Source organism: Trichoplusia ni, chromosome 16, assembly GCF_003590095.1.
Source record: "Trichoplusia ni isolate ovarian cell line Hi5 chromosome 16, tn1, whole genome shotgun sequence".
NCBI lineage: Eukaryota > Metazoa > Arthropoda > Insecta > Lepidoptera > Noctuidae > Trichoplusia > Trichoplusia ni.
In genome coordinates, this window is record NC_039493.1 from 3,917,275 (window position 1) to 3,941,280 (window position 24,006).

At 34.8% G+C, this 24,006-nt stretch overlaps 1 protein-coding gene across 1 annotated transcript; it reads right to left on the bottom strand.

The window, feature by feature from the left end:
• Window positions 1-1,929: 1,929 nt before the first annotated feature.
• Window positions 1,930-24,006, bottom strand: LOC113501675. Its single transcript, XM_026882863.1, has 9 exons — window positions 23,874-24,006; window positions 23,603-23,782; window positions 20,771-20,957; window positions 20,207-20,311; window positions 10,196-10,330; window positions 7,618-7,746; window positions 7,114-7,282; window positions 6,563-6,705; window positions 1,930-5,996 (listed from the first exon to the last, which is right to left on the bottom strand). The coding sequence occupies exons 2-9, from the start codon at window positions 23,749-23,751 to the stop codon at window positions 5,907-5,909; spliced, it is 1,107 nt and encodes a 368-aa protein (XP_026738664.1). The 5' UTR covers window positions 23,752-23,782; window positions 23,874-24,006; the 3' UTR covers window positions 1,930-5,906.

A 24,006-nucleotide genomic window follows, 5' to 3' on the forward strand; every position in this document is an offset into this window, starting at 1 on the left:
TCACACAAGTGGCCTTATATTATATTATATCTGTGATTGCCCAATAAAATAGTAGTAGTACAAATATATTTTTGTTATTTAACGGTTTTGACTCAAATATGTATATTTATGAAGAACTAACTATAGTAAGCGACTTCTCCAAAGTCAATGGTTATAGATTACAATAGGTATATTATTTATTTATTTAAAAATCTTAAACATGAACAATGAGCAACGGTGGTATTTTTAATAAATGTATGTTTATATGACAATCCAGGGTGTCAGCTTCCTCGGAACAAATACTTCCAAATATAATCAAAATGATTCCAAACATGGAGTGAAGCGGTTACCATAGGTAACTGACATACAGAAACACTCACGAACCTTATTTTAATATTAATGTGATAGTGTTACACCGTTACGATGGAGGGAGTCTAGTAAAGAAATGCGTAAGGCTTACTGTACAGACTTTGGAATATTTCGAAACTTTGAACAAAACTGTTTTAACAGTTATTCATATAGCAGAGGTTTGAGGGTAGATTAAAAAATTGCACAACTATCAACAAATAATTTGTAATTGTAACTACTTTCGTGAGACAGATTAATCATTGTTTAAGAGCGGTGTGCTCGCACATACTTATTGGGATGGATCAATATCGCAACCGCACCGAAAGACTCTAGTTCCGAAACTAGTCGGGCGATTCCGATAAATATGAGTGAGTAAATCGTTCTTAAATAATGTATTGTTGTGAAATCATATCAGAATGCTAAATAACTTTAAATCATCTTAATGGTTTTTATTGTACATCAATTTGCCTTACGGAAGTTATTATAAAATATTTACACCGTGCTATAGGTCAACCTATACATTTATTTTTAACTAGATGACAACTTATTCGCTAAGCCCAAATTACTTTGATCTGTTTTCTTAGCCTATCTTAAACGTATGCTAGACCATGTTACGACGGGAATAGGGTGGATTATCCAATGTTAAGTCCATCCCAGTTTCATGTGGAACCATATTCGCATCTCTTTCGGAATCGTCCTTTTATATTTGGCCACTGGCTACCTAATATGTTTTATTAAAATATAATACACCCTATTTGGGAATACGGTTGACGATAGGGTAAAAATAGATAGTCCTTCAGATGGATACTAAAAAAATATTAGACTGGTTTTTTTGCCTTTCTCTGAGAAATAAAAAAATGAAAAAGGAAGATACAGTTTAGGTGAGGGGCTTGTTACGTAACGACTTCGCAAAAGTTTTACACGGAAGTGACGTCACGCTAAGTTTGTAATTTGACCAACTTATGTTTGTGGAAGAAAAGAAAAAATACGTATCCATTATTATCTACTGACGGATATTAAAAAAAATACATAAAAATGTGGTCATCCCATTTAGTTTCAAATTTTCGGTTGTGGATTACGTGAGATTTACTATTAGATCTCTTTTTTTTTGTGTAATTTTAATATTTGTTTTTAATTTTATTGAGGGTAGAAATAACTTATTTAACTATATTATTAATTCAACTTAGATCCCACATAGGGCTGTGTTCATTCATTAATATAATATTTGATTGTATATATTGTTAATTCATATTTATTTAAAATGCAACTGTGTTTTAGTATTAAAATTTTAATTTGTTTTAAAATCAAAGTGTGATAGTAAATGCATAATACGATAAATATAAACTAGAATCTAAGATAACTCACGTTTTTTTTATTTGTAAAACTTCATATTAAACGGAGATGGAAAATAAATCGTTTTATTTGCAAATGAGGTTTTATTAGTCCCAAATTTATGTTCATTTATAGTGGTATTGTTGTAGGTATTAAAGTCGAAATAAGTTATTTTTCTTTGCTCTTTCAGGTCTTTTATATTAGGATATGTAACCAAAATTTTTTATTATTTATTATAGCACTATCTAGGAAAGGTAAATAAAAAACAAATTGTTTCGAATAATTTATATTCTGTGCACAATTTAAAACGAGGAACAATGTAAGCTATCACATCTAGTAAGGCAACCAACAATTCTGCCTATTCACCTTTATTTATTAAGACTGACTCTTGACATTTTCATAAATACTACTATACTAGCTGTTGCCCGCGACTCTGTTCACGTGGACAACAGTTTTCAGCTCCCGTTTCCATGGGGAAGTCGGGATTTTTTTTTATTAAGTAATAAAACCTGCGGGTCTTAAGGAACTAAGGAAGCGCCTACCAAACCAACATACATTTTAATTTCTATAAACAGCTGCGTTTTCTGAAAGGCTGTTTAACTTAGGAGTATGACTGTTACGGTTGAGAGAGCGAGACAGAGCTATACATATCATAAAGCGCCATCTCTCTTCTACAACTGCAAGTCTTAATTTGAGGGGTGATGGTAGATCTTCTGTATGGTCTGGTAAACCTCATCTAGGGTTGTCCTTGATTGTTAGATTATTGCTAACTAATAAATAATCACAGACGAGGTTAGATTTGATAACAGTTATTTTAAATCGAACAACAATTCAGAATGCTAAGTTTGATTACAAGTAGCTTCGTGTAAAATACTAGGAGACCTTATCTTCGCCCAGCACTTCGATAGTAAATGACCAATATTATTTTAGTTATATCTTAAATTTACGTATTAGTCGTATGTTCTCTTTAATACTGAGATATAAATGCATTGTTTTACTTGTTAGTGCATAATACTGATAACATGAGTCCGTTACATTATCATTAGGTATGTCATATTGCCAGGTAACGCGGTCGCAAGCAGTAAATAAGTTTCAAGTAGGCGCTTTTGTATTAAAAATAAGTATCGCTTCAATTTGATAACATTCAAATATATGAAACAGTATTTAAATAATACATGTTTTTTATTATATTACATATATATATTAATATTAAATCAATATTAGAAAAATAAAAGCCACTTGCTCTCAAAGCAAGAATGATGACATTGTGGAAGCCAGACAATCTTACAGTGTAATATTCCGCCCTGCTTTCACAACCCTTTAACATCAGGTCATAGGTCAGTTTTAATAAATAAAAGGTACATTTATGAATATCGCTGCACAGTTACGATTCAATCGACAGATCATTCCGACTCCCAGGGCGGCACACAATCTGGACCGATTGAACATTCACGGACGATTGCACCAAATGTATAGATACTGATATCTTTCTAATAGTCTACAATGGTATTACTGAAGCAATTTCTGAGCATATTAAGGAAAACCAAGTAGGATAAAATGAATAAATTTTCAAAACCAAAAGTTTGCGCCTTACTATTTTTAAATATTTATTTTGTTCAATCTTACATCGTCTTTTATGATTTAATTATGTTCCGCTGAAATTCCTGAATTTGTTCAGTTTTAATAACACGTATAATTTTGACAAGTTTCAGATTCTAATGCAAACTGTATTTTCAACTCTACTTTAGTTAAGAATTTATTCTATTGTTTCACATTGAACTTGAGAAGGGGCCTACTACCACATCTTAGCGAAAGATTTTATTTGTAAAAGCAAGATGGCACTCTACACGATGTAATGCGCTGTCTTGCTTGCACAATTAAGACAGTAAAGAGTTTTACGTTGAAAGGTTATATCAAGAATCATGGTGTTATGCTCAAAAATAGCTCAGATTAACCTTAACTTTTAATAATGAACTAGTGTTATTGTATTAATTGTCTACCCTGCCGGTGCGAAGCTCGAATGTATGGTCATTTTGGTACAATCAATCGTATAATATATTGTTTATTATTATTATCTATAGGAATGTCTAACAGGTGCGTAAAGAAGAGTTAGGAACATATTGTTATCTCTGTCATGTTAATTATAAATGAAGTCAATAAATAATTACGCTTAATAAAATCCTAGAAAAGGAACACGTTTTTTTACAATATGTTATCCCAATTAAAATAGATTTTCATAATATTTTGCCTAAACCATGACACCACTACATGAAACATAATTATTTTACCCAAACACACCCTACTTTATATCTATCGTAGGTGCAATTAATCTTACAAACTAATGCCTTCTCTTACAATTAAGTACACGATTACTACAAACAAAAATGTCAATAATAATAAAATCACTAATTACCAAAGTACTAAATAACAAAAAAAGTAAATAAGTAGAATCGATTGTTTTCAAAAATATTTTGAAATTTCCAACAAACATGTATGTTTATAATAAGAACATACGACACATTTATTCGATTAACCTCTGAAACTTATCGATTCATAATCGGATTTAATCAGAATCGATAATACGATTAAACGGTTAATCGCGAACATTAATTTCTCGCTTGTTTATAAAAGAAATTAAAAATTAAGAATACAATGATTGAAAATGTCATGAAATAATGAGATTTCTAATATTCCAACATATTTTTTTTTTGTATTAATTTGAATATTAATGGAGTTTAACTCTTATGTTTGAAAACCATTACGGTTTAATCTTTTGGGTAGCAGTAGGTATATTCAGTGCTATTTTTTAAACTGTTTTTCTAACTCCATTTTTTCTTGTAAGTGTTAGTTCTAAATCGCTTATTAGATCTAATAAATAATAAATGTAATGGTTTCCTTTATGGACTATTTTTGTCAAGTATCATTAATAGTTTAAATGTAATATTTCAGTGCAATAGTTAGTTCTAACAATAACGTTAGTCTATCTATTTAGGCATAATCAATACGCCTTTGAGGATCACTAAACACAAAATAAATAATTACTATGAATAATAATTTGTTCATAAATAAATAAATTACAACGAGAAACACTGGAAAGGTTATTCCTAAATTAATAAATAAGCTAAATTAAAGTCTTAACTAAAAAAGTAAAAACTATCTCATCTGACCCTGGCATATTTACTACCAAATACTACCATATTTTTAATGTTAGCAAACCCAAGGAAACAATTCAGAAGGATATGTATGACATTAGTGTCTTCATGTTACATTAAGTTCCTAAATGTCTACATAACTTATTTTGTACTACGCGTCAACATCGACAGGTACTTTAAGTACCATCCTAATAAATACTAGGAGTACTAAACAATTGACTTATTAGGTTATTACATTTGATCGTTTAGAAGTTAAGATTTAGTATTATATTAGGTAAGTTAATTGTCTAGTACTATTTATCTAATAAATAATGGCTTCTTTCATAATTATAAGTACATTTCTACATCACTAGCTGAACGAAATAATGAAGAAGACTGAGACCATACCGCCATCTTAAATTAATATTATTACGTGTGAAAGAGAGACGCCTACACGTCATGTATAGCGCTGTCACGCTTCCACAATTATAATAATATTTACTTTAAAACGTTGTGGTAGGCTCCTAAAGAAAATCCTAGTCTAAATTAGGAGTTCACTGGATGTTGCTATTACAATAAATAAAAATAAATTACTGATATTAATGACAGGTCTGTGTACTTTTAGTGACATCGGTGAGCGTTTTGCTATGCGATCTATTGTTTTTTTGTTTGTTATATATTCTGAAAGTAACTTAAACAATGAACTTAGTTTTGCAATGAATGCTAAATAACACTAGGATTCTGATTCAGATTTTTGTCAAGATATACCATGCTACTATACCTAGCTTTGTGACACTGTACATTAATTATTAGAATAAAACATTTACATTCGAGAGACAAGATAGGCTTTTTAACTTCAGCATATTTTATTAACATGTCAAGTTACCAGAATAAGATATAGTTATCGGCTAATAACCATATCTAACTTCTACACCTTACCCCACATAGGGAACATTTTGACTACAATAAATTCATAACTTCATCATAATTCAAACTGAACTACATACTAGGTATACTGAATAACAAGAAGCTCACCAGATGTCGCTGTTCGTACATGTTATAGGCATGATAAGCTGTATGTAACTAGTCGGTGCGTGTTACGTAGTGTGTGGGCCCTCACTTGTCCTCCATAGCGTTCTTGAGCTCCATCGCGAGCTTGTAGCCGAGCTCCGGCCGCCTGTCGCGACCCTCCACCATGGCTAGCACCTGGGGATATAGTTGTATGTGAGAGCTGATTGTTTATGGAGAGTACGACAGATAGTTAGGGCAATAGTAACATTTTTGTATTGAAATTTCAACAGGTTTCTCGGTTTCCGTTCAAATAAATGCGAATAAAGCAGTTAAAACTTTTAATAAAGCATGAAGAATTATTACGAAAAGAAAGACTAAAATAGAATGAGTTGGCATCTCAGTTTTTTGTTATTGATGTTTGATTATATGATTATTTGTGTTTCGGAAGGCACGTTAAATTGTGGGTCCCGGCTGTTATTCATACATCTTTGGTAGTCGTTACAGGTAGTCAGAAGCTTGAAACTCTGACAACCAGTCTAACAAGGGGTACCGTCTTGCCCAGGTAAATGGGTGGGGGAGGTCTGATAGGTAGTCGCTCCTTGCAAAACACTGGTACTTAGCTGAATCCGGTTAGACTGGAAGCCGAACCTAACATAGTTGGGAACAGGCTAGATCGATGGTGATGATGTAATTTAAAAGTATTCGCGTTAAATGTGCTCGTCAGAACGTACAAAATAATTAAATACTAGTTATATATGTACCTCATCAGAGTTAACGATGACGCCGTTGTTGTTGACGATGGTAGCTTTGGTCTTCTCGATGTCTGCGAGGTCGACGCCGCGGGACGCGTCCTCGATGAGGATGGCGCGGTAACCGATAGCTAGCGCGTCCGCAATCGTCGCTCCTGAACACACGGGGAACAAGAATAAGTTGACTTATCAATATAGCAAGGTTTAGATTAAAATTTTGTGTAACTCTTGAGATAGATTCGAAGAATTTTGTGTTGTGACAAAAATAAAAACTTAAAATTTTATATCAGTCGCTTTAAACGAAATGAAAAACGACGAGTTTTGAAATGGGCCATGATTTTCGGGGACGGATTAAGGAAAACATACAAAGAAAAAAAAAATACTAGTCGGTAAAGCTTTAAACGAAATGAATTGGCGGAATGATTGGGCTATGATTTTTCGGAGACTATAGACTTATTAACGTCAGATCTTTCGTACATTGGTTCAAAATACGCAAGTTTATGACTTTAAAGGTAATATAGTATTTATTAGTAATAAATACCCTTGTGAGGTGTGGTACTGACCAACACAGACATCATAAGCGAGTCCACAGATGTAGATGTCGGTGGCTCCTCGCAGCCGCAGCTGGTTGCTGAGGCTGGTGTCCGTCAGCTTCTTGTTGTCCCAGAACACCGAGTACGAGTCCACCTCGGGGTTCGTGCCCTTGTAAATTTTTACAGCGCCCTCCAGCACCTAAAGCAAGATATTCTGTTGATCTTAATCTTGTTTTTTTTACAAAATAACAGCTCTTTGAAGCCAGACTAGGTAAAAAAACTGCGACTGTGTTGCGGAGGCTTCCACAAACTGTGTGTGTAAGTCGCACGCTCAAAGAAACATAGACTCAGGACAAGCATTACTGGCATGGTTAGGCAAGGCAGCTTGGCTTGGTGACTTCAACCACTGCACTTCAAGCACGGCTATCCGTGCAGTCAAAAGTTGTCGATCGAAAAGTGATAGGCATAATATATTATGAACTACAAATCCTTAGTTGGTAATATGCTCTAGCGTATAGCTACATAGTTTGGTACCTTGAGATCCTTGTGCAGTTCGGCGCCCCAGGTGTCCTGCACGCAGTGTCGCGGCCACAGGCGCTGCTTCATGGGCGGCGGGCCCGCGAACACCACCGTGTCGTATGCCTGAGCCTTGTCGGCTGGCACCTGGTAGATTATACGATGTTATTAACAATAACGTCTAAATACATAAATCATATGTTTTTTTTTTATAGAAGCTATAGTGAGAAGGATTCATGATTAAATGCTGCAACGGTCTGCTCACGAGTATTTATCGGGATTGTCTGACTATTTTCCGGAGTCTTTAAACATGAGATGGATTAAGGACTCCGGTTGGGTCTAAACTAATGTCCGGTTGCATCATTAAATAACTTCAGTCGTAAATCCTAAACGTAATTATATTTAGAATTTACGACTGAAGTACATTTTTATTACTCTGTTAATTTCCCTTGTGAAATAATTTATAATGAGAGTGATTTTTTCTTAGTGAATTTCATTAAGATTGATAAGCAAATGTTATGAAAGCCAAGTGCAGAGAGTACTACTGTCATTGATTGTTACCAAACAACAATTATTAATCCAAAATCTTACATCGCAGGGGTTAATGTCTGTTCTCGCATAATTTTGAAGCTCACAAACAAAAATACGCATTAATATCGATTAGTGGGCTCCGTGATCGAGTAGCGGAGAGTACGTCGGACGCGTGGCACCAGCTCAGCACGAACGTAGACAACGGTGGGAGCTAGGGTTGGTCACGGGAGATCGGAGGGAAATGATGTGCAAGTTTGTCGAAGTGGATATATTTTGGAAAGTGAATGATTAAAAGGATACTTAAAACAAAACCATTTTGATTTTGCGTTTAATTTGCAGTGAAAACAGAAACAAATTGAGTTTTGATAAAACAGCAAAAAAAAAATGTGACTTTTTAAAACCATAAAATTACCAATAATATTGTAACTAAAACGTAACGTATGTTGCAGGCGTCATAGAACATTTTTGTCAGTTTTTAAGTCTGATTTTGTCAATCAACTTTTGTTGCCCATCGTATAAATATTTATACTCCGATCAAAATTAAATGACGTCACTTAAACTCTACATTTTTTTCGAACTCAAATAAATCGTACATTCAATTCAACCAGTCATTTGCCAAATCTTTTATTGCAATGAGAATAAAACCTCTATCGACAACCCTTAAATCGGAATCGAGGTCAAGTTCGGATCGTCCTCAAAAAGTTTGTTCCATTAAATTTTTATTGACATTTTTATGGGAACTTACTTAAGCGCACAATTCACCACTCAAACATTTATTGTTTTTTGTTCGGGACAGTATCATGTACTTGACATTTAGACAAAGGGGTTTGGCATTCAACTTGGATGTGTATTATGATCTTACATATTAGGAAGCAGATAAAAAAACTCATAGGTTATGTTCGTGATTTCAAGATATTTAATGACCTGAATGTTATGTATCTATGTCTGAAATCCTGTTAGTATGTAGTAGAACTTGTCTGTAGACGTATTGTATCTATACCTATGTCTACAGTATTGCTAATAGAAAAAACCAAATGTATATGTCCTTTCGGTTTCATTTAGTCACGTGACTTAAATCTGTAATTTTACCTATCAACGATAACGGTTATCAAAATGTTATTTGACTAAGGGACAACCAGCTCAACAATCAACTCTAAAGTTGGTAACAATATGACACCAATAAAGATGGTAATGAAATAAAAAAGTGTTGAAACGAATTAAAACAAAAACTGTTTCCGAGATTTAGCTATGTTCAATTTTAAATAGCTTCCAATGTTTTAAATTTACATCAATGCTAAACAGAGGTCATTTATTTCTTCGCGCAGCTTAAAATAGATAGCTATAAAATTTGTTACGAAGAAATTACGTTCTTACTTGTTAGAACCTAATTTTATAATTCAACTTCGTAAGGTATATTTTACTACAACATAATTTTGGTATTGGTAAATTATTGTACCAAAAAAACTTAGAACTACAAAACTATTGATCATCATATGGTACAAAAGGTGAAGGAACAAAAGCAAAGTTGAAGTGTCTATCGGCGTGCGAAAATTCACAGCTGTGGTGCCAGGTAAAGAATAACCTAATGACTTTCATTTACCGTAATTCAAAAGGTTTTCGATATTTCAGTTTTTTTTAAACGCTTTTGACGTCAGACTTTGCGAAACTTAAAATTAAATGCTTTTCACTGCATTTTCATTAAAGTTACGTTTAAATGAAACTCATCGCCAAGATGTCGATTGTAAGTAGGCTTAGAGACTATACGTATGCTGTGTGTAAGGTGCGAAAAGATGAACAAACAATACACTTAGTCTCTACAGTCGGTAAGTGACTACATGTTTAGTTTGATCGCGGCGTTAAAGAAAACAGTTGTCCAGGCATGGGGAAATGCTTAAGTTTGATTTTACGCAATGATTACTTAAACTTAAAATTATAAAAGAGGCGATCTATAAACTTGTTCTTTTTTAAACGCTGTCTAACCATTTTATTTTACGAGAGTTTGGTAAAAAGGAGGTGATGACTACACCGAGCAGTGGGCTAAAATGCTGTTGATATTTAAACTTACCGGGCTAGAGGGGTGCAGTTCCCTCATATGCACGTTGTCGATGAAGGAGACGTGGTCGGGAGGATGCCAGTCCAGGGAGTAGAAGAGCGCGTCGAACGGGACCGTGTCCAGCAACCGGTTGATCGGCTCAACCACCTAGAATGAAACACCATTTAGTTCAAAACTGAAGATAATAGAAATCATTGGAGGTATCCAATTTGTTTGCGGATGGTTAATAATAAGTGTGAATCCCAGATAGCCAGGTGTTATAGATCACCAAGCCAAACGCAGTGTGCGTGGTGCACAGGTCCTTTTATCGCGTCGAACAAGCGTTTGTCCGATCCACGAATGCTTGTCTTGGGTCCTCGTACTTGAATGTTTGTGAAACTCTTTCCGTAATTCAATTGCTTGGTGCGGGAGTCGTTTTATAAGACAAAAGATCACAAAAGAGAACTTTAGTGTGAACACACATATATTCTGAGTTAAAACCAGAATTTCGCTGAACACCGCTATTCGGTTTACTCACAATTTGTGTCCCATTAGAATAATGTCAGTATTACTCGAACACAATTTGCCGACACGACTTATGCCTCCTTATCAATTTAGCAAAATCAATTCTAGTCCGTTGTAATAGACCTAAAATACCCTGTTATGGTTGGTACCATCAGTTTTTGCTGTATACCCATCAGCTTTTGCTGTATACCCATCAGGTTTAATGTAAACCCATGTAGATGATAATGTGGGCTGGGCTAGCCGACTTACATAAATAGGATGTATGGAGATCTTGTGACGTCATTCAATAAACTTTTCTTTGGTTATGAAACTTTTTGAGGGCCGTAAAATGCGGGGACTTTATTTCTTTGTATTTTCGGCTTAATTTTTATTTTTATTGTTGCCAGTTTTGAATTGAAATAAAATGCATAGTATCGAAGCTATTTAAAAGTAGGTAGTAAAATAATAAACGAAATTTTAAAAATTTGAAAGTTTTTGGAACGACACGAAATTATTTTTATTCAAAGTAATCATCTAAATTAACAAACGCAGGTTAAAATTATGTATTACACTTTTCATTTACAAATTGCGCATCGTAATCTATAACAATCAGTATTAACAATCGATACATTAACCGAATGCTGTAATTTGTTCGACATAGCGTGCCCCAACCCATACATCGTCGAAAAGGCCCGCAGAAAATTAATCACATTTGTCACAATCTATTAATTTAGGAAAAATACGATCATATTTTAATGTAATACAGTCTATATTCAAATGGGCTTAGCAAACAGCTATTATTTACGACAATAGCATTATTATTTATCGACTGATGTCAAGGCGTATGGAATCATTGTGGCAGAAATCCGCACAAGCATTGTTGCTGGAAATCGTTTGTGGGTACCAAAGGCTGGATTTGAATAGGCCCAGACAATTTAATCAAGTACATTACGGTCTTAGGTTACGGGGTCAGCGATCAGAATTGATTATAATCAATAAAATGTAGATTTTGCTAAACTAATTTCAATTCGATGATAATATATTTTCAGTAAATGCTAGAGGTAAGTTTTAGCCCAACAATTTTAACATTTAGGTAGTCTTTTGTTGATTCCCCGAACTGGTATAAAATATATGACATCTATGATATTTGCAACAACGAGCGAACTGGATCTTAAACACAACAGGACCGGTACAAAACATCATCATGTGTTTTACAAGGTGTGCCTCTACATCTGACTTCCTCCTCCTCGTAGTCACCAGGGCAACATGATACCCTGGTAGTTTGACTTCCTAGCTTCCGTGTCTTCCGAAACACGGAGGAACTCGTTACGACATAGATGGCCACCCATCCACGGACCGACCGTATAAAGTTTAGCTTAATCTGTGACCGATCAATTTGCAGCTGTTGCTTAGACACGAGCTCTTATGGATTCACTTAATGTTCATAAGCTGTTCAAAACAATCTTTGTTTACTCCAATATTGTAGCAGACAGGAATTACATAAACGCTAAAGGTCAATACCTAACCCACTATCTATACACAAAGAAATATAAAAAAAACAACTTTCAAACAAACGTCGGCTCGGAAAGCTCATTTACTTTTATTTGTCTACGACTGTATTCCGTTTCCTTCCAACCTTGGGACGACCTTGACACGACAGTGCAATGCAGTTCTAAAGAGGCACGAGCAGATGCAATGAATTTATTGATTCAGTTAGACTTGGATAGTTGAAAGGTAGTCATTCGAAGGGACAATTCTATTTGGCAGCATGCCTAGGGTTGGAGGCCTTGCGGTTTTTGCCGGTACCATGTACCATAAGTTGTTCAGCGGAATAGCCTTGTAAATAATGGAGCGGTTGTTCATAATTGGCAATAAGGATGACACCCAGACCTACATTGCTGTCTTAAACTTTTTTCGTGATATCGGTCGTTTTGTGATGTTAGTGCTCCTCCGAAGCTCTTTACATACATGTTAACAGATTATTTTAATGTTAAAAACATTTAGGTAATTTATAACAATAAAACCATCATTCGTTTAATAGACACCTCGTTTAAATTCTTTTAATAATAGGTAAATACTTCGAAACAAGTTTGAAGATTATTAATAACGTCTTAATAATAAACAGCTTTTTAGGAGAATATAGATCAAATAATCCTAGCATATTCAAGACCTTGAACCTGAACTAAAGATAATAATAAAAAAAAACCTAATTAATTTCACAAGAGGCAACAAACTTGAATAGAATGACGTCACTGGGCCATCATGAACACCCTACTTCGGTACAACGTGTAACCAATTTTAGAAATCCGAAATTCGATGTATAACCCTTTCCGTAGCGGCGGGCGGCGCCTGGCACGGCCCCCACCCTGATCGCCTAATTGGTAGGCAGGTGTGAAGCTGAAGCAGCTCCGAATTAACCTTTACAACATTATTTTTGGCCCGTCTCGATCTTAATAGGCAATTACTAACTGCTGGAGTTTGTGAACTTGCTGCATGGTTATGTAATGCTTTTTTGGAAGTAGGTTAAAAGGTTTGGGGTTTCCATTGAGGAGTTGATTGATGGATTATTTTCTTGCAAAATATAATTGCTGCGTGGGCCAAGGTACAGAATATCATAAGGCATCACTAAAAATTGAGGGGCAGTTACTAATGGCATGGCATATAACACATATAAGTATTGCAAGCACTTCTACACAAAAACATACAATATTTTTTGCTCGCACAAGAGAGTTTAAGGGACGCTGATCAATTTGAATCACTTGTCGAGGAAGTATAAACTAATAGAACAGCGTGAAATAGCGGTATTGTGTGACGTTAGAAGATTGCGTGACGATAACTGGAAGTTAAACTCCACTCCTAAACTATTAGACACCGGAGAACGGGGAGGTCGGGAAGCATCCGCTTTGTCTGGGGATATTATGAGGAAGGATATTTTGCTAGTTAGAAGACTTTGTTCAGAAAAGCCTTATTAAAGGATAAGCTTGTTAGTGTTAGGTTGTTAGAGTTAAAGCTAAATTTCCTGGCGAAGTCAGGTGTGAAACTATATAAATAAATAAAAAAAGGGATGGAAATTCAAAATTTTAGAATCGTCGTCGTTAGACGTCGAGCGGCTTTTATGTCCATTTGATCGCGTGCGACAATCGCTGTAGATTTTATCTGAGCTGATATCATAATTCATAATACGATTTCTCTCGTAGAATTAACTCTTACGATAAAAAAATCCACTCCTCTCCTGTCATCCTATTAGTAATATTTATCCACTTAAATGGATGTTAAGAGGGACTGTTGGCACTGTGACCTGAACACAGCACTACGCAAATGTACACTGTCTAACTTCTATATTAAGAGCTTCCATATATGTATAGGACGAGGACTGTGTATACGTATAAGATCCTACTGCTAAGCAGAGAACTCCAAAAAAAACTTCTCGGTCTTTTCAAAGTCCTGGCCACATTCCACTGGCTTATCTGACGTGATTGTCACCACACCTCCGACCCTTTCCTCCAGAGTCCAGTCCAATAAATAACAATTGAATTACGATCATGATATGATGACGTTGAATTATTCTGTTGTAGGAAAATTGCTGGTCATTGTGATACTTTATTACTCATTTATCGGCATTACGTTTGTAATCGTAGCTAATCTGAAGATTATATCGTATATTCCTAGATTAAATATTAAAAATATTTATGGTTTTAAAAATAGATATAACCATACATACTTCAAACTTGATCCATTTCATGGAAAAAAAGACTAAGACAAAACAAAATAAATAGAAATCGGTTCGTAGGCTATGATGCCACAGACAGACAGACAGACACGTCAAACTTATAACCACCTCATGTCAGTAAAATATTATAACAATACAAATTGTCAAGTTTAGAGTTGAAGTTTAATTGTAGGACATTGATTTAAGTAGTTCATTTTTAAAACACATTTTCTCAAGTGTCAAACAACCAAAAACAGAATACTGAATGAATAGCACTGCAAAAGTCACCGTTCCATCTTCCTAGATTTAAAGGCATGATAGGACAGATCGCGTGAAAACCGAAATTTAACACTTTTGCAAGTAGCATTGGGAGAGGGGGGGGTGGCTGGCGTATCGAACAATACCTGCAGTCGAATTGATTGCCAACACATAGCAAAGTTTTTGCACGAAACTCAAAAGTTTTCGCAAGAACTAATCTATTGCTTTTTACATGAAGATTGGGAATTTATTAGTTTTTAAAACTTGTCGCATTATTGGAGTGCTGAGGCAGTAACCGTAGCAGGTTTTTTTTTTGTCGTTTTGCGGCATTTCGTCTATTACATTTTAAAATACCACAGTTTTAGTTTGAACTGTAAAAAAAACCATCATCATTCAAAACATTCTAAATAGAAAAATGTTCGCTATATGCTCTGTTCTTATAATGATTTAGGGCAAATAGTTAAAATTACTGTGGTATTCCAGAACTGTAATCTAAACACCTTAAATCGAAATTCCTTTGATTGAGGCGCGGTTAATATTGCCTTAAAATGGACTACATCTTGAGTCTACGGGAAACCGACTTCTTTCCTAACATATTTAAACTTCTTAATGTTTTACTGTACATAAGATTCTCAGTATTGTGGCACTTGATGAATGATGATACACAAAGGGACACTCCCGCGCATGCGCGATAGTACGTATTTAAATATTCATCATTGTATTCTTTGTAATGCATGACTTGCTATTATGTACTGTATGTAGTTTGATTAGCTGTTTGTTGACAGGATAATGCATGCGTAAAGTTAAAAATAATTATGGTAATCACAGTTTTTGGGTTTAAGTAATTAGGTAAAAATGTAAATTGGTTGCACGGATTGCCACGCAGGTGGTCACGCAGAAAACGTCTATCGGACGCGAAGTTTTGCAGGTTCCATTCTGCATTTGGAAAAAATAAGTGAGTGATCTATGCGTCTCCTAATTCTGGGTATACTTTATGCATGTGATAAGAATGTTTGTAAAAAGCCAGGACACTTTAAAAATGAATAAAAGTCATGGCGTTTCAATTTGGTAAAAAAGAATGGTTAAATTGGTTAAATGAAGTGTCTTGATAACAATCTTGTAAGTTGATTTTTGTTTACTTCTCACACATAATTATCCTCGACATCAATTAAAAAGAATGGGCAAGTTTTCAATTAGAAAAACTATGTACCTAGTAGTTAAATAATTTTATGTTAATGTCTGTAAAAACTGTACAAAGGATGTACTACGTGCACTTATTCAATACTATTCTAAATAAAAAAGCGAGAAGGAACATTACACAACACTAACGGCATCTCGCTTTGACAACGTCATAGGCGACACTTTATACACATTCAGTTTATGAGCGTGACGTAAGTTCGCTTCAGTTTATAATATGTACCCAAGTTTAGTAGAATCACGATTTATTTTTAACTATTTTGTATTAACATGACCTTGCATTGTTTCAGTATGTTAAATGGCAGACAATAACTTCATATAACAGTTTGCAAATGCTATAAGGGAACTTCTTATCATGAAACTATCTTGCTGCTTTTGCATCAAGGATTCTGGGATGGGAAGTTTTTTGACGAGCGGAAAACTACTACAACTACAACATTCATTGCGCTTTGAAAGATTAAGAAGTATACACATTAAGGTCGTATATTTCTTCAAGCTGTCTTTCATATCTAATCCGGAAAGAGGCTGGATGCAAGCAGACGAATATAGATCTCGATGGCGTGCAATTGGGAAGGCCTATGTCCAGCAGTGGATGAATATGGACAGATAATGATGAGGATGAAATAGATGAATATGATTTATTTCTCTTTCAATCCCCCTGCAGGGTAAAGCGTCTTAAGCTCTCTATCTCTCTCTATACAACGCTAGGCTGGTCCAGGTTCAGTGGAAAACTATTTCGTTCTAGCATCTTCGCCTGGTGTGCTTCATAACCATAAAACACTTTAAACATTGTTGATCGCATGATAAAAGCAAATATTTAGTAGAGATTTTAAAACAAATGTAATATTGATTATAAAAGTGCAGCTCACTATTATTAGTACGATGACCGCGAAAAGTAAATTTAATTTAGACAAGTAATGAGTTTGGGCGTATTTGATGAATGGTTTTTACTATTATTATTTTTTAGAAATGAGACCACGGTAGGTCTTTTAGAAGTTGCTTCTATGATATAAAAACTGTGTTTGATAAATCCCAGCCGCTGAGAATCAGTTTCCTATTATCTTAATATTAAAATAGCACAAGTGTTTAGCACAGAAAGTTAATTATGGCACATACTTGATAACCAGGAAAAATGGGTAATGAAACTGATAAAATAATTGGTTTTCCTTCATACTGACCACCTTTTGTATATTAACGATTTACAGACAAGAAAAATATTTTTTTGCTATTTTCGAATTTTAGCGACGAATGAGTATCTAAATAAGGCCTCAGATATCAAATTAACTACTGCTGAAGGCAGATTTTACATCAACTACCTAGATATTATTAAAAAATGACACATTGTGTGTGTCAACATACATAATGAAAGACCAAGTTACCACTGTTTGACTTTCACTTCCAGTTTACATGGATTTGAAATCTCAAGAAAACATGCGAAATAATCGTACTTATAAGTATATCAATGGACCGACATTTTAAGGAGAATCTATAACATGACATGACAATCGGCATCCATGAGAAATTATACACAAATACGTTCCGAACTTTCTTTATACGAAACCAAGGCTACCGGAGACTCCCCCGAAACCTACAAAGACTACAAACAAAGGGTTCCTATCTAGTAGATAGTATCAAAAATCTATAATTTAGAGGGCATCTCTCCACGGTTATATTATCGACCTAACAGTGAGCCATTGATTAGGTCGTGTGCGTGTGTGCGTCACGCCCCATCGACTGTTAAGGACAGTTCGCTAATCAATTATGGAACTTCTTTGTTACGTTTTTTGCTGTTGACCTCAGTTAATACGTTTTCATCCAGACTTGCATTACGATTTGAATATATGAATTTATTTAGTGGAGTGGGGTCAGTTGATCCGTCTTTATGTTCGGATACGATCAGTGTGGGTCTAAATACTTGATGACAAGCGATGACGACGATGTACGCCAAAATGTTAATGAAAATGAAATGACTTAAGATAGAGCGAAGTCTGCATGAATTTTTGGAAACATCCCATTTTTTCACATTCCATTAGGTGAATTGGAGAGGAGCAATAATGTCAACATGCTTTTTTAATGGTAATATAATTGCTAGTATACGATTGTTCGGTTTCTTGCTGAAAGTAGTAATCGTTGCGAGCTCGATTCCTTGCACGCACAGAAGAATCAAAGAGATATTATACAAGAACAACTTAACGTAATGACGAAGCAAGAACAACGATTTAAGTATAAAAGTTTTCGATGTAATAAAAAGTTCAATTACTTTAATAGTTCAATGAATAGCTAAAAATAAATAAAATAATGGTGCTGGCCTTAGCCTTGATTAGGAAAGCGAAATATATGAAGCATTAGACAAATTTCAATTCCCATCAAAAAATCGTACAGATAATCGTACGGCGAATTTAGTACCTGAAACCCCGAAATATAGATTTATTTTTTAACTTTTTAAAGAGTTGTTCTAGATTGCTTTAGCAACTAGAACAACATTTTAAGAAATGCTCCTCCAACTGCTCATAGCATATCATTGTTAATTGATTTAGAAGGAAAAAAGTTAGGATAGTTTCTAAGGAAGTACAATTTATTTCTTACTATTCTGGAACGTGCCACTGCTGCTCAAGGGTCTAACCAATCTTCCACTTGACACTCTCATTAGCCGCGAGTTACTAGTTCGGTACGAAGGAATCCAACGGAAAACACACACACAGGAAAACTCGCCTCCATACGAAAAAAATCAATCTTGATAAAGTAACTGAGCTTAGTTCGAATTTTAGCGACCAATGAGTCATCGAAAAATCAAAATATAAATGATCAGTTGTGGCGTACATTTCTTTCCTAATAACTTATACATGCGAGGGTTAAATATAGATCCGTACATATCCGTAAGTATAATAACATGCGAATAAGGGGCTATGTTCGTAGGAGCGACAGTTGTGATCACCTGGGCCCTGATAACATCTAGAGATACTAATTTAACAGGATTTACATAATGAGTGTTGGTTTTCAATACGCCACCGATATCCTAGTGAACCATGCTTAATAATTTGAAGTTAAAAGCACCTGTATTTCAAGACTTTAAGGGTTTCGTACTCAAAAGGTACAACCGAAACTATTACTAACTAACTATTGCTTTATCTTATATGTATATCTTAGATCTGCTATCCTGTGTCTTTGGAATGAAGAAGGTTAAAGTCCAGAGGGATTGTCCAAAAGGGCTACCGCGGTCCAAGTTCACAAACGGCAAACGAAGTAACAAGGGTAAGTTATAGTCGCTGCCTTCTGCTCAACCCAAGGTGGGAAGAGTCATTTGATGATTTCACATCCGAAAAAAATATAGCTTAAAGTAAAGTAAGTTGTAAATTGTTACTCAGTACAATACTTAAAGCTTAATTTAGAATTATTACCGGCTTTAACTTGAAATTTGAATATCTGTGTCATCAAATTATTATCTTGGACATGATCGCTACTTATCGTTGGTATAATGAAGTTAATCATATGCGTAAGATCGTACTGATACGTTGCTGCTCATTGAATCCACACAAAGACATTTATCTTTCCCTTGATTTGTGATCTTTGGTGCGGAGGTTCTTTTCCGTGATTTTTCCTTTGTAATGCAGTAGTGTATCATTTTTCGATAAGGTTCGCGGTAAATATGCTAATACCGTCGATATAGGGGGCACGCACGAACATACCACTTACTGTGAACTCTTGAACGAGAACTTTTGCTGCAGTGCAAGCGGGACGCATTTACGTGTGATATATTGCCGTCTTACTTGCACTATGTAAACAGTTATGCTTTATGAGCTCGTAGTACAGACACTGATCTAACGAATACAGGGTGTTGCGCAAATAATGTAGCATGAGGCCCTTATATGGTGCGGTACTACTCTCACCCGCCTCACTGCAGTTATGTTTGGTATCATGTGGTATTTGGAAGCCAATAATATTGGAGTAAAAGCAACTAAACACAATCTGCAAGGACAGTAGACAGGTTACCTGATATAAATATTGTTTGGTTGACAAAACTTTGCCGGACTGAGAAAAAGTCAACGGTAATTAATTCGTCGGTTTTCATAAAAAAGGCATTCATTCTTTAAACCTTTCTTGCACTAACTTATAGAATCCTTTCCTTTTGGGGTATTTCAGAGACCTTCAAATCATTTGCACAAACACACCCAATACCAGGACAATCATTAACAGATCCCACTAATGCTTAGCCTGTACGAAGATCGACATCCACGCTGTGTTCTGCAACAATTAGCTTCTCCATAAAATTTGGCCACATATCCTGTCAGAAAGTTTACCGTCCAAGCGAGATTATACCTTAGCACATTACCTTTAAGTAGATTCTTGAATAGCTCAATACTACGACTACAACTTACCTCGCTACCATCTTGCTGCGCGTCACATTTGCTGATGTTGAGCGTGCCGGAGATGAAGTCGTTTTGCACGTCCACGATCAGGAAAGCGCTTACCGGACGCACGATCTATGAAGACAAGATACTGTTATACTAAAGTACTAAAACCTAAGAATAGTGCTTAACATGGGCAACGGTCGTATAAAAAATACTCCTTAGTCATTCTTTACACGAAAATGATTAGCTGTGTTCAAGAAGACTAGGATTTATATAGCCTGTTTCAAATGCCACTGCTGGGCAAAGGACTAGCCATTTTAGTACCAGACCTCTCTATTTTTCACGACTTTTAGCCACGGGCGCCCCGCATATTTGATATGATGACCACACCACAGCATATTTTTCAAAAATTGTTTTAAGCTGATCAAAATTTGTTTGGAATAACCAAAATACGCTGTTTTTTAGTTCATATTTTTCCTAAATTTCATTCCGCGTTTCGATAAATCACGCTTTATATTTACATACTACATACTGCTATTTAAATGGTAGAAATGACGATAGAACATATTATTACAAGATGCCAGCACTCACCACTTTGATCCAATGATTCCAGCAGAAAGTGAACTCTTCCTTATCGATGAAGCCGTCTGCGTTCTTGTCGAACACCTGGAAGATGTGGCGCGCGCGCTCCTCCGACAGCGGGTAGATGTGGCCCTTGTCGTTGCGGAATAGCGCTTTGCAGATCACGCGGAACTCGTCCAGGTTTAGTTTCCCGTCTCTGGAGACAAATAAACCTATTAAGTGTCGAAAGTTCTTGAAATGAATCAAATTTTTACTCAATACTCAATCATTTATTGCGTTCCATATGTTACAGAGATGGTAGAAAATAAATAGCAGTTAGAGTTCAATATGGACCCTGTTGAACATGCAAAAAATATAGTGGAGAGGAAGAGGGCAGAATAGGAATTCAGACAAATTAATATTGCTATAAATAATAATTGTATACTATTAATAATAGTAGTTATTTTTTTATGGGTTGTTTATATATATACTAGATATTGCTATAAATAATAATTGTATACTATTAATAATAGTAGTTATTTTTTTATGGGTTGTTTATATATATACTAGCTGTTGCTCGCGGGCCCGACCGCTAGAGATATAAAATAATTCTACGGGAACACAAAATCGGGATAAAAACTATCTGCGGAATAAGTTACATAAAAATGTATTTATTTTTTTTGTGTGAAAGATTAACAAACATCCATACAGGTATACAAACTTTCACGTTAATAATATTAGTAGAACTTTTTAGTTAAATATTCGGAAGAGGTTGACGGATGAATTGAACGTTCACGGTGAGGACTTGTGAGAGGTGGTGCGGAATTTCAAAAATATTTAAGGGAGGCATTTGCTTAGAATTAAGACACTGAAGAGCCTATGAGAAAAACTTGCAGAAAACGCTGAATAAATGTACTGTCGGTAACAAAATTAATACAAAAGCCTTGTTTTTTTTACACGTATACAAAAATAACCTTGACATAAAACTACTGAAAATATCAACTCGTTTGTTAATCTAATTCAGTTGCTGTCCCTACCTATTAACTATTGAAGTAAGCGTGAGTAACGACTTGTCAGTAATTGACTCCGTCGCACCGGCTTAATAACAGTTTAGTGTTAATTGCGACATTTAAAGTAGAGTCCGCTACAATGGCAAAATGTCGACGGCAATCAGCGATAGTGTTTAGCAATTTGCTATTTAGCTTATAAGGCTGCGATTTCGATATTTAAGTGAGGTGATTATAGTTTTGTTAAGTAAACGCTTCTAAATTAAGAATGGCATTATTTCCATTACGGTGTTTTTTTAATACACTTGGCGACTGTTATTTTAAATCAAATGACATTATTTTGAATAAAACAACGACTTCCTCACTATAGATTTTAATCCTCACGACACGGGGGTTTCATAAATATTCAAATCAAATACAAAATGACGCCTAGACTTAGATCAAGCTCATCGGATCGGATTATACAAATGTTAATCCTAAGAGGGGATTGAATCCGTGATACGTAGCGCAATGGGTTTGGCGTGGTGACCAATACTACTCGGCTAACCGCGCCGAATTGAAAGCCTTATTAGCGAGATTTCCATCCTTTGAATACAGTTACTTGGACACTTTCTACGCAAAATTGTCTTGTTCGGCAGTAACAGACATCGACACCCACACATCGGCAAATTTTAAAGCATTACATTTTTAATGAGCAAATAATGTTTGTTCCTCTCTAATGTTCAAGACATTCGGAGATTAATCCCGCATGATGTCACGAGATCATTGTAGCTAGCACTTAGCTATTTACGCTGTATTTTGCTAAGTAATTCGGTTTCATGTGCTCTTCAAAAATACGCTTTACATCTGACGCAACATTTAAGTAAACAAATCATTTAACACTTGACATTGGAATTTGGATGGTCTAAGGAATTTTATATTTGTACTACTAAAAAAATGTTCATATAATAAAATAAGAAATACAGGTGTGGCTGAACTGGCTTTTTGAATAGTTTTAGAGTTAACAGAGAAATAAACCTCTTTTATGAAGGCTCTTCTTCTTCTCTCTTACTTCCTTTTATTTTATATGTTTAAGTAATTTAATGGTTTTCAGTAATGATGTTATAAATTATAGATAACGAAATTACCTGAGTAGTAATTATTACAAGATCATAAAAGAAACAGTCAGTTTAATGATATGTTTACATTAAACTGTGATACAGTATTAAACAATATTTGTAGTGTTTATATTAAGTATGAAATTATTTAAAACTTCAAAATAAATAACTTTAATGATAAGCCACATAACCTGCAAGTAGATAAAATTACAAAGTATAAACTTTTTAATGTAATACTTAAATTTTATGAAACAAACTTTCACCCATCATTGCAAAAAAAAAAACATCTGATAACATCATGGCAGAATGTATAATTCCTTTGCTAGTTCCTAGAGATAAAGGAAAATGTATGATCACACTTTATTTCCATAATAATTTCCTGAGTTTATAATGGATCAATATACATCAAATATATTTTTTACTTATACCAGGGTAGGTACATGAGTTATGAATAAATGCTTACCAGCAAATTATTGAAAGAGGAGATACTCAACAAAAATAAATAAAGCTTTTTGTGTTGATAATTCAATTTAAAATAATTTAAATAAATTATGTGTTTCTAATCAAGGTCTCTGGTTACTACAAAAATCAACTGTAGCAAAACAATAAATAAACTTTATTTTATGGAACAACACAAGATTTGCTTCAAAAATATTAAGAAATAACTCTGTAATTCAGAACTGAGTCAGGAACTATTGCAGTAAAAGTTTAACTTAGTTTTCCTGTTAGTAAATACTGTTAATTATTTTAAAACATACCCATCTTTATCGAATGTTTCATAGCAGGCGTCCATGTCGCTGCAATCGAACTCGTCGACTGGCGTACCGTTACTATCTTCCAGCATTGGCGGTTGGATCGAAATGAGTCGCCAGCCCTCTCTACAGCCGTTTATAAGCAGCTCCAGCATGACTACCGAACCCAACGTAACCTTTTATGACCTAACAACATAAACAACACTTAGAAACGCCGAAACTAACTCAAAACAAAACTGTTACTTATTTTTTTACGAGTATAAGAAGGAGAGCTTACCTTGAAAAATTGAAAACACTTCCTTTCAGTTATAATTGGCATGATAAATTATTATGAAATCATTTCGAAATCAAACATTTCGCCGAAAGCATGACATAGTCGCAAAATATGTTGCTGACTGTCAAAGTCAATG

Coding starts and splice junctions, on each gene's coding strand:
- LOC113501675 (XM_026882863.1), bottom strand. CDS start 23,751: ATGCTGGAGCTGCTTATAAACGGCTGTAGAGAGGGCTGGCGACTCATT. Junction 20,958..23,602: donor GAAACATTCGATAAAGATGG/GTATGTTTTAAA, acceptor ATTTGTCTCCAG/AGACGGGAAACTAAACCTGG. Junction 5,997..6,562: donor TCATCGTTAACTCTGATGAG/GTACATATATAA, acceptor CTATATCCCCAG/GTGCTAGCCATGGTGGAGGG.